The following is a 16,715-nucleotide window of genomic DNA, read 5'->3' as shown; positions in this document are numbered from 1 at the left end:
CCAGCCCAAGCTGGAGATCTTGAGACCTCCAATTGATGGCTGTACACTCCTTTGTCTGGAGGGGCACATTTGTTTGTTTTCACTTTGCTTTATGTTACTAAACCTGATTCTCCTTTAAGTCTCTTCTGTATTCATTCTTCAATTTTCTCTCTGACAAGACCAAGAGCTTTCTGGTTCTCAGATCCAGTGACCCAAATCCAATGACAGTTATGAAATTCAAGTTCCTTATGACAGAATGAATGACTATTGAATCTCCAAATTGGGGAAGAAGGAGAGAGTAGGCAACACAAACTCTTGGAAAATCACAAAACATATGGAAAGCAAACTAAAAATGAAGGAGGGTTGGGGACTTGAACTCAAGGTCTGGGTATTATCTTTAGCATTTCCCCCCCTCAAGACTAACAGTGGCCTGTTCCTGGTTCATTGGCAATAAGAGTTTCGTGGTCTTTCCTGCCTGGGCTGGCCCCCAATAGCGACCCTCAGATCTCAGCCTTAGTAGCTATGATTTCAGACATGAGCCACACGTGTTTAGTTTATAAGTCTTTTTATTTTTTCGGTTGGGCACTGTCCTGAGCTTTTCTGTTCAAGGCGAGTGCTTTACCACTTTGAGCCACAACTCCACTTCTGACTTTCTAGGGATTAATTGGACATAAGAGTCTCAAGGACTTGAGCCAGGAGTTTGGCCTAGTGGTAGAGTGCTTGCCTAGCATGTGTGAAGACCCAGGTTTGATTCCTCGGTACCACATACATAGAAAAAAGCTGGAAGTGGTGCTATGGTTCAAGTGGTAGAGCTCTAGCCTTGAGAAAACCCAAGGACAGTGCTCAGGCCCTGAGCTCAAGGCCCAGGACTGGCACAGGGGGGGGGGGGAAATATGAATGAGAATATATGTCAAGAATGTCTCAGGGACTTTCCTGCCTAGGCTGACTTCTCACCATGATCCTCAGATCTCAGCCTCCTGAGTCGCTGGCATTGCAGGCATGAACCACCAGCACGTGACAAGTTTTTTTTTTTTTTTTTGCCAGTCCTGGGCTTAAGCTCAGGGCCTGAGCACTGTCCTTGGAATTTTCTCAAGGCTAGAGCTCTACCACTTGAGCCTCAGCACCATTTCCGGCTTTTTTCTATGTATATGGTACTGAGGAATCAAACCCGGGTCTTCATGCATGCTGGGCAAGCACTTTAACCACTAGGCCAAACTCCCAGCCCACGTGACAAGTTTTATACTGTAAATAAACAACCTCTACCTTTTAGAGGGCAATGCGGAACATCTTTATCTTCTCGGTAAGTAAAATTTCTTTTAAAAAATCTTTTTTATGGGTCCAGGAGTTTGGCCTAGTGGTAGAATGCTTGCCTAGCATGCACAAAGACCAGGGTTCAATTCCTCAGTACCGCATATATAGAAAAAAAGTTGAAAATGGTGCTGTGGCCCAAATGGTAGAGCTCTAGCCTTGAGAAAACCCAAGGACAGCGCTCAGGCCCTGAGTTTAAGGCCCAGAACTGGCAAAAAAAAATCTTTTTGTTATTATAATGATGATGTCCAGAGGGGTTACATAAGCCAGGTAATGAGTACATTGAAACAGCTGTTAAATTAGATACCATCAGCTGGGCGCTGATGGATTACACCTGTAATTGTAGCTACTTGGGAGGTTGAGATTAGGAGGTCTGAGGTTGGGAGTCAGCCTGAGTAGAAAAATCTGCAAGACTCCCATCTCGGTGGAAGCAGCTGAGCATGGTAGCACAGACCTGTCATCAAAGCTTTGGTAAGAAGTGAAAAATAGGAGAATCCCAGTCCAGGTCTCGTGAGTGTCTAGGCAGGAAGCAAGAACTTGCCACAGAAATAACAAGGGCATTATAAAGGGAGTGGAGCTAACACTCTGACTTAAAATTCCACTAGTAACCAAGGTTTGGTGGATCACGCTTGTGAGGAGGAAGAAAATGCATTGGGAGAAGGTGGTGCCTAAATCTAATTTAGAGACTAACCCTGTTGATTTTGGCATGTGGGTCATCAAGAAATAGTCCAGCTGATCCAACCCAGGAGAGTAGACCCACAGGTAAGAAGCAGATTCTGGTCTAAATTAAGTGCAATGATCAGGATCTGTCAGAAGAGGGCGCAGGGCTCTCAGGATGGGAATATTGGTTCTTGTAACTTCAGACACAAATGTGAAATACTGACTTATTGGAAGCGGCCATGAAGAACATTTCCATAGAAAACAAAGTCATCACAACAAATTGAAATTTAAAAAAAACAAAGCCTAAGGACCTCCAGGATAAAAGCCATATAATGTGTGACTGTTGTCCTTAATGTACTATGTTAACTCTCATCTCTTTTGCCATCCCTTGGTTGTCTCATATTGTTACAATATTTCACCTTATTACCTGATATATTTTATATGTGCTTAATTGGTTATTTGAAATTGGATAGGAAAGGGGGAAATCAAGATAAACGGGGGGAGGGTGGGAGGGAAATGGGGATCATGTCATAAGAAAGGGTATCAATGTTTGTGAAGTTATGCACCTTCTATCTGGTGAATATAATGTAACCCTTCTAGTAATCACAATAAAAATGTAAAAAAATAAAAATAGAAAATAAACCAAAGCCATAAGGAAAAAATTCACTTTTAATAATAGAATTGGGATGAAACTTACTGAAATTTGATAGTGGTGTGAATCGATGTCATACATACACATCAAATTTTCCACTTTAAAATATTCTTTTCTGTCTGTAGGCAGAATATAAATTCTTTATATTTTAGGCAACTTTAAACCCTTACCATCCCAGAGATGGCACCACAAGAATCCGTAAACACATCTTGCCCCATTGATTTTTCTCTCGTAAGTTTCTCTTTCACACAGGTCCCTGCTATTGGAAGCCTACAACTGCTTTCCTTCAGTCTGCCAGTGTCTCTGTGAATTTACTGTCCTTTTTGTGGTGCTACTTAAGCCACCACTTTTAGTTCTTTCCCTGTGTGACTTATGAATTAATAATATCTCCTCTTTTTTCTACAGAGCCACACCTTTATCCCTATTTTCTGCTGTTTTTGGTTTTGGTTTTTTTTTTTTCTCTTCAGGTCCTGGGGCTTTAACTCAAGGCCTGCGTGCTCTCCCTAAGCCTCTTTTTGCTCAAGGTTAGCACTCTATCCCTTGAGCCACAGCACCACTCATGGCCTTTTCTGAGGAGTTTATTGGAGATGAGTCTCATGGACTTTTCTGCCCCTGCTGGCTTGGAAGTGCAATCCTCAGACCTCAGCCTTCTGAGTAGCTAGGATTACAGGTGTGAGCCACCAGTGGCCAGTTTCTGTTGGTAATTTTGAAAACAGGGTTACATTTTTTTGCCCTGGGAGAGCCCAAGGCAGGAAGGCACCAGGCAGGGCTCATCCTGGAATGTTCTCTATCAGTGGCAGGGGAATGGATGACTTATGGGACAATGCAGGTGCAGTACAGAAGTCGTTAACTGTGGTCATCATGAGGAATGCTCCCTGTGGGGTGTCACTGGCAGGTGAGGCTCTGAGTTCTAGACTGGAGCATCCTGGATTACAACCTCCTTTTTCTTAGCCTCTAGCATCATGACTATCTTGCTCATCTTTTTTTTTCCAGTCCTGGTCCTTGAACTCAGGGCTGAATGCTGTCCCTGAGCCTCTGTGCTCAAGGCTGGTGATCTACCACTTGAGCCACAACGCCACTCCCAGTTTTCTGAGTAGGTTATTGGAGATAATTCCGCCTGGGCTGGCTTCAAAGTACAATGCTCATTTTTCAGCCTTCCAAGTAAGAGAATTACAGGTGTGAGCCACCAGCACCCAGATTTCTTTTTCTTAGACCAGGGCTTGAATTCAGGGTGTGGGCACTGTTCCTCAGTTATTGTCCTCCTGCCCCCCGCAAGCCTGGTCAGGAAAGTCCACCCGTGAAATTATCTCCACTAAACTACCATAAAACCACAAGTGGAGGTATGCCTCAATTGTAGAACCATAGCCTTGAGCAAAAGAAGCTCAAGGAAACTGTCCAGGACCTGAGTTCAAGCCCCAGGACCAACACACACACACACACACACACACACACACACACACACACACACACACACACACACGTGCATGGTCGCAGCTGAAAGAAACATGAGTGACCTGGCTAGAGGCATCAGCTCTATGTATTGCCAAGTAAAGAGGCACAAAATTCTAGATACCCTTTGCTCTATCAATCTAAAGCCTCTGAGTATCAGAAGCCAGCAACCACTAGAGTTCCTTCTGACAATCCTTGGTGACAAGGATGTGGCGAACCGGAGTCCCCAGACCAGCTGTGTGCCCGTGTAATCTGGAGTGTTCTATGTGGATTCACATTTGCTTCCTTATCCTTCCCGGAGGTTCTGGGAATTTTATTTTCCTGTTAAAGGTTTATTGGGCATTTATTGGTTCTTGCTTCCTTGGTTCCGGACTAACCTCCTTGTGCATCTAGACAAAGTGCTATGCACTTGAGCCACACTTCAACCCGTCTGGCACTGTAGGTATTTTTCAGGGAGGGTCTTCATTTTTTGCTCAGAACCAGCCTCAGACCAAGAACCTCCTACCTAAGCTTCCTTTGTAGCAGGAACTACAGGCATAGGACACCACATCTGATCCCAGATTCCTTTTAATGAACCCAGAGCTCGGTGTTTGTGGCTCACAAACAGAAAACTTTGCTGGAAAGGACAAAGGGAAGGCAGAGGCACTTCCAAGTTCCTGGCCAGGCTGATTCGTTACATTTACCATTTACCCCATAATCTACACTGTGTGCTTTTCAGGCGTGGGAGCCTATGCCAACTCTACTACCCATGCCATCCCGCTCTCTGCCCAGGCCTCTCCAGTCTTCCTCTTCTTCACTGCCTCCTGCCAAGCCAGCCCAAGTTGCTCTCCAGATTCTATGCTCTCGGCCCAGAATTTACTACCTCTTAACGGGGCATAGCTGTGTCATTTTGGGCTCTACTCTTCCCTAAAGCAAATAAAAAGGGGGTAGGAGACCACCTTTCTGCTAGGGAAAGGGGTCTTGGCAAGCTTTGTTCATCCTCTTCTTTGCCTGCAACTGGAGAATAAAATCATTCATGACTCTTCTCTCCTCAAGACCTTGGCCATATCCCTTTACTTCTGAAGGGATTTTATAGACTGCAAAAATCTAACCTGGTCAGGCACAGATGGCTCATGCCTGGAATCCTACATACTCCAAAGACTGAGGTCTGAGGCTCACAGTTCAAATCCATTCTGGGTAGGAAAGTCCTGGAGACTCTAATTTCCAATTAACCAGCAAAAAGCTGGAAGTGGAGTTGTAGTTCAAATGGCAGAGTGCCAGCCATGAGCAGAAAAGCTTACGAGAACAGTGCAAATCTAATGTGCATCACACAAGTTAAGGATGATGTTTATTTCCACAAGTAGGATCTTTCCCATCCAGACAAATCAAAGGCTCATCAAAGGTTCATTATACGTGGGCAGGGTGATGGGGTGTGGAAGGGTCCTTAGAAGGTGGGGCAGAGCGAGGCTAAGGGTGGACAAGACAGAGACACTGCCTCTGTGCTCTCACTGAAGATGGGGCCATGACTGCCCACAGCTTTGATGGAATGTGGTGACTCAGGAATGGAGAAAATGGGTGAGTGAGTACTCCTCCATACCCAGTCAGGAATGGCACACCATTCTCAGCTACTGTATTGTACAGTCAAGAGAGGAGTTAAAAGAGGAAAGAGCTTGAGGGGAGCCATGCCTGCTGTGCCCACAAAGGTCAAGCTTGTGTGTGTGTCTTTCTGTGAAGATGGAGCCTGAAGGGAGCCCAGCTCCTAAAGAAGATTCAAAGGAATGTGGGAAGTGACGCGTGCCTGCAATCCCACTCAGGTGCCTGTCCCATCCGGCCCTTACTTTTTTGCTGTCAGACTGGCGCTGTACTACTGGAGTCATGAGTCATGTCTCTAGGCCCTTAACCTTAACCAGACAAATCCGTGACTCTTGTTTCCAATTAACCAGCAATCGCTGGAAGTGGAAGAGGTGTGACTCTAGTGGAAGAATGCCAGCTTTGAGAAGAAAAAATTTAAAGACAACAGGAGAACAGGAGGCCTCAAGTTCAAGTCTCAGTACACACACACATACACGCGAACGGAACGGAGGAGGGAAAAAGGGAATGAAAAAGGGAGGGAGGAAAAAAGGAAAGAAAGAAGGAGGGGAGGAGAGAAGAAAGGAAAGCAGGAGCCGGTGGTGCTGTGGCTCATGCTTGTAATCCTCGCTACACAGTAGGCTGAGATCTGAGGATCACGGTTCAAAGCCAGCCCGGGCAGTAAAGAATGTGAGACTCGAATCTCCAATTATCCAGTAGAAAATGGGAAGTGGGGCTGTGGCTCAAGGGGTAGGGCGGTAGTCGTGAGCTGAGGCGCTCAGGGACAGTGCCAGGCCCAGAGTTCAAGCCCCATGACCCAAACAAGGAAAAACTTATTCTGGGGAGCGGGAAAAAATGGAATTGAGGGGATCCCTAAGTTTGGGTCCGTGACGGCTGGCGCCAGGCCCTCCGCTCAGCCCCCACCACCCCCCCGCCGCTCCTCCCGGCCGGGGTCCCAGCTAAGGCCCGGGGGCCGACGCCCACTGGAAGCTGTCTGGGCGCGGCAGCACCAGGTCCAGGGCGAGGTCGCGCTGCTCCTGCTCGGAGGAGACGGGGCGGTAGCCCAGCGCCTGCAGCGCGCCTGCGCACAGCTCCTGCACGCGGCGGATCTTGGCGAAGGGCAGCGCGTGGCGCCAGGCCTGCGAGACGTTCTGCGCGTCCCTGGACGTGGTCTGGAAGGCCTCGCGGCGCGCGCCGGGGCCCGAGCCGTGCGTGATGTTATGGATCCAGGTCTGCAGCTCGGGCGTGAGGCGCAGGCCGGCGAAGGCGTAGAGCGCGCGGATCTCGGTCAGCGGGTCTCGCGCCAGGTCTTCGAAGCGCACCAGCCGGTAGCGGCCGCGCAGGAAGGGCGGCGGCTTGCGCAGCGCGGCGTCGGCGATGCGCACGTGGCTGCGGCACACCTCGGTCACCACGCGCAGGCGCGGGTCGGCCTCCACCCACGTGCCGTTGGTGCCCAGCACGATGCCGTTGTCCCGGGCCAGCGCCTTGGCCGTGCGCTCGCGCGAGCTCAGCACAGCGCGGGGGTCGCGCACCAGGTGCACCAGGCGCAGGTCGAGGGCGGGGTCGGTGAGCAGGGGCCGCAGCGCGCGCAGGTCGAAGAAGCGGACCTCCTTGAGCACCACGTGGCTGTAGGTGCGGCAGGCCTCCCGCACCGCCGCGAAGGGCCGCCGCGCGCACAGCGGCTTGCACACCGCCTCGCTGCTGATGGCCCCGCGCGGGAAGGCGCCGCAGGCCGGCGGCGAGCACAGCGCCCGGCTCACCGCCCACTGGAACAGGTCGGACAGGTTGCGGCGCCACGGCAGGTAAGCCTCGAACACGTCCATGTCGCACAGGAAGACGGAGCGCACCAGGTCCCGCACCGCCATCTGCAGCGCCGCGGCGCTGCCCTTGGACAGGGCGGTCCACACGTGCCAGGCGGGCTCCATCAGGTAGAAGACGTCCGGGTGCTGGCTGAAGAGCTGACCCACGAAGGACGAGCCCGAGCGCCACGACGACAGCACCAGCACGTGCACGCGCTCCGGGCCCCCCGCCGGGGCCAACGGGCCGGGCCGCCAGGCCAGGAAGAGCAGCAGGCAGGTCTGGCCCAGCAGGAGGACCGGCACCACGGTGCCCCAGGAGAAGACTCGAGGAAGCCGCATGCCGCCGGCCCAGGCCTGCCGGGGGAAGAGCGCCAGGGTTAGGGACTGTGGCCCGTCTGCCCGCCCTGGGCCCCAGCAGCCTCCTGGATTTGGCCCCCTTGCCCTGCTGCTCTCCCGGGAGACCCTTCCAGAAACGCAGCACAAGTCACTATAGGGCCTAGAGAGTCGAGTTCTAGATTTCATACTGCACTGGGGAAATCCCTCAACCCATAAGGCCACCTACCTGGCTGTCCACCCACCCATCTGCCCATATATCTCCATCTGCCTGGCTTAAGAGGGAAATGCTGCTTGCCAGTTGCTGCTTGGTGAGTCACACCGGTAATCCTAGCTACACAGGAGGCTGAGATCTAAGGACCAAGGTTTGATGCCATATGAGAGATCTCTTAAGTTAACCAGCAAAAAGCTGGAAGGACTGGAGGGGTGGCTCAGTGCTAAGGCACTGCAGATTGAAGTCCCTGAGTTCAATCTCCAGTACCACCATCACCAAAAAAAAAAAAAAAAAAAAAAAAAAAGGTGGCATGGGCTCCAGAACCAAGATGAGCTCTCAGAGCCATGCAAGTGTCTTAAGAGTCCAGTTAAAAGGAAGCAAAATGATGCTTAGCGCGACAAAGAGACAGGGTGGAGACACACCCCTAGTCAGCTGCCTGCCTCTTTCCTCAGCAAGGTACTCACTGCCACCCAAGTCTCCTGGGAGAACTGTCTGTGCTGATCTGGTCACAAATCCATAGAAGGCACTTGGAGCTCCTCAGGCCTGAGAAAGCAGGGGAGAGATTGGGTCAAAGCCCCTCACAGGAGACAGATTCCCCCTCCTCCTTTCCTCCTGTCCCCCATCCCCCATTCCCCAGTGGCTGCAAAGGTAGCTGCTCTGTCACTAGCCTGAGCTGAATATTTTTCCTAAGGGTGTGAACTCTCCTAATAGATGAGGGAAAGAAAGTTGGCTTTGAGTCCAAGCACTGCCATTTGGGAACTATGAAGCCCCAAGGGCCTGGACCTCTCTAAGGCTCAATTTCAAGATCATCCACCAGGAGGCAGGGACCTTGACATTTTCACCCGGCTTGTGTAGCATTTGCTTCCCATCCTTCTCCCCTGTGCATAGAATCATGGAGGTGCTGAGGTGTAGCAGATCCCTGTCTTCGAGGACACAAAAGTGGATGGACAGAGCAGGGAGCGAAGCCTAGTGGTAGAGCATGCACAAAGCCTTGGATTTGGTTCCTCGGTACCACATACTCAGAAAAAGCCAGAAGTGGTGCCGTGCCTCAAGTGGCAGGGTACTAGCCTTGAGCAGAAAGTATCCAAGGACAGTGCCCAAGCACTGAGTTCTAACAGCTCCAACACCTGCTGACTCTGGAGTTACTTCCTGGGTCCCACACCCTGTCCTGGAACACAGAAGTCATCAACCCTTCTGGGCTGCTGGCTGGGGCACCCCGAGAACAGAACACTAGGAAGGAAGGGGACTCCTGTTTCCCCAAAAGTGCTAGTGGCACCATGCCTCACCTTTCTTTTTTTCTTTTGCTTCTAGTTCTGGGACTTGAATTCAAAGCCTGAGTACTGTCCCTTTCCCTGAGCTTTTGAGCACAAAGCTAGGGCTCTACTACTTGAGCAACAGTTCTACTTCCAGCTTTTTTGGGTGCTTAATTGGAGATATGAGTCTCAATTGCATGTTCCTGCGGGTTTGGAATCTGATCCTCAGATCTCAGCCTCCGGAGTTGCATGAGCCACGCAGGCACCCAGAAGAACTCAATTTTTTTTGCCATTCCTGGGGCTTGAACTCAGGACCTGGGCACTGTCTTTGAACTTTTCTTTTTCTCACAAGGCTAGCACTCTACCACTTGAGCCACAGCACCACTTTTAGCTCTTTCTGTGTAAGTACCAGGGCTTTGTGCATGCTAAGGCAGGCACTCTACTACTAGGCTGAACTCTGGGCCCTTGAACTCAATTCTTCAGTTGAAAGACTCAGAAGACAAGGGCCTCTCAAACCCCAAAGTATTCCCTGCCGAGTGAGGATTTTGCTGTCTTGATAAGTCTGGGCTTCCCTTGGGGAGAGAGGATATTGACCTCCCCAGATCAAGGTGATTTGGTAGCTCTGTGCTAAGAAAGTCTCAGGTTTTATGTGACTCATATACTACCAGAGCTGCTATCTGACCTTATTACTGGAATTCAAGAACCAGGAAAGCCATTGTAATGTCCCTTGTCACGCAGGGTGTCCCTTCTTGCTGCTAGCTGTGAGTCTTCTGATAAGGAGCCTTGTGTTCCACACAACAGCTAATTGCCAGAGGGTTCCAATCTAAGGAGAGCATGTCAGGTAGGCATTGTGAAATGTACTTTTTATCTTCAGGGTTACATTTTATCCTCCCAGCATTCCTATTGGGGTAGAGATTATTATCTCTGTCTGTTTTCATTCAAGCAGTCAAGCTGAGAATTACCTGCCAGCAAAGGTCAGGCTGAGAGTTTAAAATCTGAGGGTCTCTGCAGTGCCCTTGCCTAGCATGCATGAGGCTGGGGATTCAATACCCAGTACCACCACACACTACCAAACCAACCAGCCAAACAGGTGCCACCAGCAGTGAAGAGAAAAAAAGTAAACAAGGGCTAGACCTTTGTGCCAGGTTCTGGAGTAGGTAATATTCCTAAGTCTTTGTCCGGATAAAGCACCATCCTGAAAGACTTGCTCCTTCTCATATAAACTTCCTTCCTTCTTTCCCTTTTTTTTTTGTTGTGTGTGGTGGGGGAGAGGAAGGAATGCATTGAATTTTTGGAAAACACAATATATGGAGGTTGCACAAAATTCTAAAGGAACAGATGAGAGCATCTGCGCATCTATTATTTGTGAAGCCCAGCAATCCCCTCATTCTCTTCACAGACACAGTGCCCTCCCCAATCAAAACACTAGAGGCCAAAGGAAGTGACATTTTTTGTCTCAAGACTTCTCTAGAGGCAACCCTTTCTTTACTTTGTACTAATTCTGATGATGATGATGGTGATGAAATAAAATCTCACTTGTGGGGAGGAGGATGGGAATTAAGCTCCTGGGCACTGGTGATGCTCTGTTTTTCTAATTATGGCTGCATTTAATTTGTGAAGCAGTATTTTTGGATCTGTGCTTTTTTTCTTTTTCTTTTCTTTCTTTTTTTTTTTTTTTTTTGTGGATCATGGGGCTTGAATTCTGGGCCTAGGCTCTGTCCCTGAGCTCTTAAGCCCAAGGCCACCACCCTACCCTAGAGCCACAGCCCCACTTCCCATTTTATAGTAGTTAACTGGAGATGAGTCTCCCGTCTCTGCCTAGGCTGGCTTTGAACCTCGATCCTCAGATCTCAGTCTCCTGAGGAACTAGGATTACTGGCGTGAGCCACCTTGCCTGGTTTGATCTGTGCTGTTTCCTAATGTATGTTAGACTTCAGTAAAAAGTTAAGAGTTTCTGGGCATGGGTGGCTCATGCCTGTATCCTAGCTACTCAGCAAGCTGGAATGTGAGGGTTTACTTCAAAGCCAGCCCAGAAGGAAAGTCTACAAAACTCATTTCCAGAGGGCTGGGAGTTTGACCTAGTGGTAGAGTGCTTGCCTAGTATACACGAAGACCTGGGTTCAATTCCTCAGTATTGCACACACAGAGAAAGCCAGAAATGGTGCTGTGGCTCAAGTTGTAGAGCTCTAGCCTTGAGAATGCCTAAGGACAGCATTCAGGCCCTGAGATCACGCCCCAGGACTGGCCAAAAAACAACAAAAAAAAACAGAAGTGGAGTTCTGGCTCAAGTGGTAGAGCACTAGCCTTGAGCAGTAAAGCTAAGGGACAGTTCAAGCCAGAGGAACACAAAAGGGGGAAAAAAAAAGAGTCTTAGCTTGGACGCCGTGGCTCACACTTATAATCTTAGCTGCTGAGGAAGCTGAGATCCGAGGATCAAGGTTCAAAGCCAGCCCAGGCACAAAAGGACCTGAGACTTTTTTTTTTTTTTTTTTTTTTGCCAATCCTGGGCCATGAACTCAGGGCCTGAGCACTGTCTTTGGACTTTCTCAAGGATAGAGCTCTACCACTTGAGCCTCAGCACCATTTCTGGCTTTTTTCTTTGTATGTGGTACCAAGGAATTGAACCCGGGTCCTCCTGCATGCTAGGCAAGCACTCTACCACTAGGCTAAACTCCAGGCCTGGACCTGAGACTCTTATCTCCAATTACCCTCTGAAAACGGAAAGTGGGACTTAGCTCAAGGGCAGGGTGGTAGCCTGGAGTTGAAGAGCTCAGGAACAGTGCCCAGACCAAGTTCAAGCCCCATGACCCTCCCCCAAAAAAAGTCTTGACCAAATATGATTAAGAATCATGTCTAGGCCGGGAATTTGGCCTAGTGGTTAAAGTGCTTGCCTAGCATGCACGAAGACCCGGGTTCGATTCCTCGGTACCATATACCTAGAAAAAAGCCAGAAGTGGTGTTGAGGCTCAAGTGGTAGAGCTCTAGCCTTGAGAAAGTCCAAGGACAGTGCTCAGGCCCTGAGCTCAAGCCCAGGACTGGCAAAAAAAAAAAAGAAAAAAGAAAGAAAGAAAAAAAAAGAATCATGTCTAGAAACATTCTAAACATCAATTAAAAGCTAGGTGTTGGTGGCTCACACCTGTAATTACAGCTATTCAGGAGGCTGAGTTCTGAGGATGGAGGTTTGAGGCCATCAGAAAAGTCTGGGAGATTCTTATTTCTAAATTAACAAGCAAAAAGTTGGAAGTAGAGATTTGACTCAAGTGGTAGAACATCAGGGTTGGATGAAAAAGCAAAGTGAGAGCCCTAAGTTCAAGTCCTAGCCCTGGCATATATGCATGCTTGTGTGCACCTGCATGCATGCACAGATACACACACACACACACACACACACACACACACGCACACGCAAATGAGTATAACATTTGCTGAATTGAAATCAGATCACCAAACCCAAAGAACAATTGCTCATGTGTCCCACATTTCTGCTCTGAACTTTAAGATCATAGCATCTTCTAAAACATCCCTTGGACCGGGAGCATGACCTAGTGGTAGAGTGCTTGCCTAGCATGCACGAAGACCCGGGTTTGATTCCTCAGTACCACATATATAGAAAAAGCAGACAGCGATCAGGCCCTGAGTTCAAGCCCCAGGACTGGCAAAAAAAAATGTTTAAAACATCCCTTACCATTTTTTCCTGTATCTGAGAGATATAGGAAGGGACTCTTGTTTGCCTGGTTTGCAGATGGCAAACAAGAGGGATGGTTCACCATAGCAAGTGTTGTGCTGGAGTCTGGGAGCCTGGCTCTTCAGACAGAACTAGCTCTGTCTAGACAAGCTCTGCCTACCCTCAAGTAGACAGCTTCTCTTGTCAGCAGCCTGCTCCGGCCCTGGTGTGGCATCTAAGAGACTGAAATGTAATACTAGGTGAAAATCCCAGGCTTGGATTTCTGTTGGTGTCAGTTGGAGGCCATCCTTGCTCAGGAATCCCAAAGTCTTAACATAGGAGACTATGGATGCTGAGTCAGTGAGCCTTAGCAATCAAGGGCTACCGGGTGGGCAAACTAGTTATCTTAATGCTCAGCACATTCCTTTAGGAAAAGGATGACAAAGAGAGGAAGAGAAAAGGGTAGGGAGAAAAGAAAACAAAACAGGGAGGGAGGCAGATAATTGGTGCTGATGGAGAAGCAACAGCAAATACCATCTGTCAAGGGATTCCTTTACAGACAAGCCTTCTTCCTTTTTGTATGTGTGTGCCTGTCCTGGGGCTTGAGCTCAGAGTCTGGGTGTTATCCCTGAGCTTTTTTTTTTTTTTCCAGTCTTGGGACTTGAACTCAAGGCCTTAACACTGTCCTTGGGTTTTCCTCAAGGCTAGATAGAGCTCTACCATTTAAGCCACAGTACCACTTCCAGCTTTTTCTATGTATTTGGTACTGAGGAATCAAACCCAGGCCTTCCTGCATGTTAGGCAGGAAGTCTGTGAGACTTTTATCTCTGATTAACCACTAGAAAATGGGAAGTAGCGTTGTGGCTCCAGGAGTAGGTGATAGCCTTGAGCAGAAGAGCTCAGGGACAATGCCCAGACCAAAAACAAAAACCCACAAAAACGTCACAGGAACTTTTCTGTCCAGACTGGCCTCAAACTCGATCCTCAAATCTCAGCCTCCTGAGTAGCTAGGATTACAGGCATGAGCCACCTGTGCCCAGCTGATAATTTTTTTAAATTATCGAAGTAGCCGGGCTGAGATTTGAGGATCATGGTTCAAAGCCAGCCCGGGGCACTAAAGAACGTGAGACTCTTATCTCCAATTAACCACTGGAAAACCTGAAGTGGGGCTGTGGCTCCAGGGGTAGGGCAGTAGCCTTGAGCTGAAGAGCTCAGGGACAATGCCCAGGCCCAGAGTTCAAACCCTATGACCACCACCACCAACAACAAAAACAACAACAAAAAAGAAGAAAAAAAAGAAATGAAATGAAAACAGGAAAAGTTGGAAGGAACCCTTCTATAGTGCTGGTGAGCATATAAGATGAGATGCTGGTATGGAGTGGAAAACAAACTGGCAGTTCCTCAAAAGACTAAATCTAAAGTTACCATATGATGCAGCAATTCCAGGCCTAGTGATGTGCCAGAGAAAATTGAAAACATATGTCCACACAAAAATTTGCTCATGAAGCTGGGCTCAGTGACTCATGCCTGTAATCTTAGCTACTGAGGAGGCTGAGATTTGAGGGACACAGTTCAAAGCCAGCCCAGGCACTAAAGACTGAGAGACTCTTACTTCCAATTTACCACTAGAAAATAAGAAATGCGACTAAGGCTGTAAGGGTAGGGAGGTAACCTTGAGCTGAAGAGCTCAGGGACAGTGTCCAGGCCCAGAGTTCAAGCCCCATGACCCTCTCCCCAAAAATATTGCTCATGGGCCAGGAGTTTGGCCTAGTGGTAGGGTGCTTGCCTTCTATCCACAAAGACCTGGGTTCAATTCCTTGGTACCAAATACATAGAAAAGCCAGAAGTGATGCTATGGCTCAAGTGGTAGAGTTCTAGCCCTGAGAAAGCCCAAGGACAGTGCTCAGATCCTGAGTTCAAGTCCCATGACTGGCAAAAAAATTTCTCATGGATTTTCATAGTAGCCTTTGGAAGTCCCAAAACAGAGACATCTCAAATGCTTATCAGTCAATGGATGATGGGTGGATAAACAGAATGCATTACTGCATATCACACAATAGAAAGTTCTGTGTCAATTAAAAAAAATGAAACAATACTTGAGGGCGTGGTACTTGGAGACTGTTCCAAGTACGCTCGGGAGGCTGAAACCTGGAGGATCACAGTTTGGAGGCAGCCAGGGGAGAAACGTTTGGAAGATTCATATCTCCAATTAGCCAGGACAATGCCAGACTGGATGTGCATCTAAAGCAACTGTAGAGAACTCTAGAGCCAAAGCTGAGACCTGGAAAGGGTTAACGAGGTTGGGATGCAGCTTAACAGCACTCAGAAGGCTGAGAGCTGGACCCCAGAAAGGTCAAACTGTCAAGGCAAGACAGGTATAAGATACTACCCTACACATGTTCAGAAGCCAGTAAGCACGGAACTCCTGGTCCCCCAACTTTCCTACCCCCACCCTCTCTCATTTCTTCAGCCCTGGTATTCCATTGTGCTGTCCCTGTTTGTGGGTAGCGACAGGGGGCACCCAGTGTGGGGTATGAATGATGGGTGAACCACATAGTATTTGGAAAAGTTAAGTGAAGAAAGCCAAATAGAACACATCCTAGGACCACAAGTCAGGACTGCGGGTAACGATGGGGCAAGCAGAGAGCAAAATGGGTGGAGTATTCTAAGCTGGTAAGGATGCAGTTAGCAATATCAGAAATGAAAGTTAAAAGACTTTGAGGTGGGCCAGGAGTTTGGCCTAATGGTAGAGTGCTTACCTAGCATGCACTAAGACCCGGGTTAGATTCCTTGGTAGCACATGCATAGAAAAAGCCAGAAGTGGTGCTGAGGCTTAAGTGTAGAGCTCCAGCCTTGAGAAAGTCCAAGAACAGTGCTCAGGCCCTGAGCTCAAGCCCAGGACTGGCAAAAAAAAAAAAAAAAAAAAGACATTGAAGCCTGTAGCCAACCTTCAGAAATAACAAATGCAGCCTGCTACTCATATTGTAGCTAGACAGCTTCTGGGGCAGGGAGTGTAGCTGGGAATGGCTCAACAGTTACTGTACAATGATCAGGTGATTAATCAGGTATACAAGACTTGAGAAAAGGTAACACAGCTAGGATAATCAACTACCTCATCTGTAGAAATCAGGTGGAGAAGAATGAAACCATATATTAATTTGGTAGCCTGGTTAAAAGACCGTCTTCAACCTGACGCGGTAGCTCACGCCTATAATCATAGCTACTCAGGAGACTGAGATCTGGGATTAAGGTTCAAAGCCAGGCTGGGCCCTAAAGTCCCTGAGACTCTTATCTCCAATTAACCACTAGGCCAAACTCCTGGCCCTGGTTATTCTTTTTCTAACACTATGTGGTTCTACCATATTGGGCAAAATAATGTCATTTGCCATTCGAATTTTAAAAATGTTATGGCCATTTTTCCTTTTTAAAGCCCAAGTGTGCCTTAAAACTTTGTGCACAAGTGTGTGTGTACATGTTCAAAATAATCAGATATTTCAATGCATAAGAATTGTCATGGGGAGCGGGCGTGGTGGCTCATCCTGTAATCCTAGCTACTCAGGAGGCTGAGATCTGAGGATCAAGATTCAGTGCCAGCCCAGGCACAAAAGGACCTGAGACTCTTATCTCCAATTAACCTCTAAAAAATGGGAAGTGGGGCTGTAGTTCAAGGGTAGGGTGGTAGCCTTGAGCTGAAGAGCTCAGGGACAGCGCCCAGGCCCAGAGTTGAAGCCCCATGACCCACCCAAAAAAAAAAAAACTCTCTTGGGGGGCTGGGAGCATGGCCTAGTGGTAGAGTACTCACCTAGCATGCACAGAGCTCTGTGTTTGTTAAACATGTCATTTGAAATATGATGTA

At 48.4% G+C, this 16,715-nt stretch overlaps 1 protein-coding gene across 1 annotated transcript; it reads right to left on the bottom strand.

Moving 5' to 3' along the window:
- Positions 1-6,555: 6,555 nt before the first annotated feature.
- Chst6 (carbohydrate sulfotransferase 6) lies at positions 6,556-8,457 on the bottom strand. The gene is made up of 2 exons (XM_090357164.1): positions 8,407-8,457; positions 6,556-7,749 (listed from the first exon to the last, which is right to left on the bottom strand). Exon 2 carries the CDS (start codon positions 7,732-7,734, stop codon positions 6,556-6,558), a length of 1,179 nt encoding a protein of 392 aa, XP_090213290.1. The 5' UTR covers positions 7,735-7,749; positions 8,407-8,457.
- Between the last annotated feature and the right edge of the window lie 8,258 nt (positions 8,458-16,715).

Source organism: Megascapheus bottae, chromosome 24, assembly GCF_031878675.1.
Source record: "Megascapheus bottae isolate mThoBot1 chromosome 24, mThoBot2.hap1, whole genome shotgun sequence".
Taxonomy (NCBI): Eukaryota; Metazoa; Chordata; class Mammalia; order Rodentia; family Geomyidae; genus Megascapheus; species Megascapheus bottae.
The sequence above is the reverse complement of the archived record's forward strand: the minus strand, read 5'-3'. Positions and strand labels throughout refer to the sequence as shown.

Coding starts and splice junctions, on each gene's coding strand:
- Chst6 (XM_090357164.1), bottom strand. CDS start 7,734: ATGCGGCTTCCTCGAGTCTTCTCCTGGGGCACCGTGGTGCCGGTCCTC.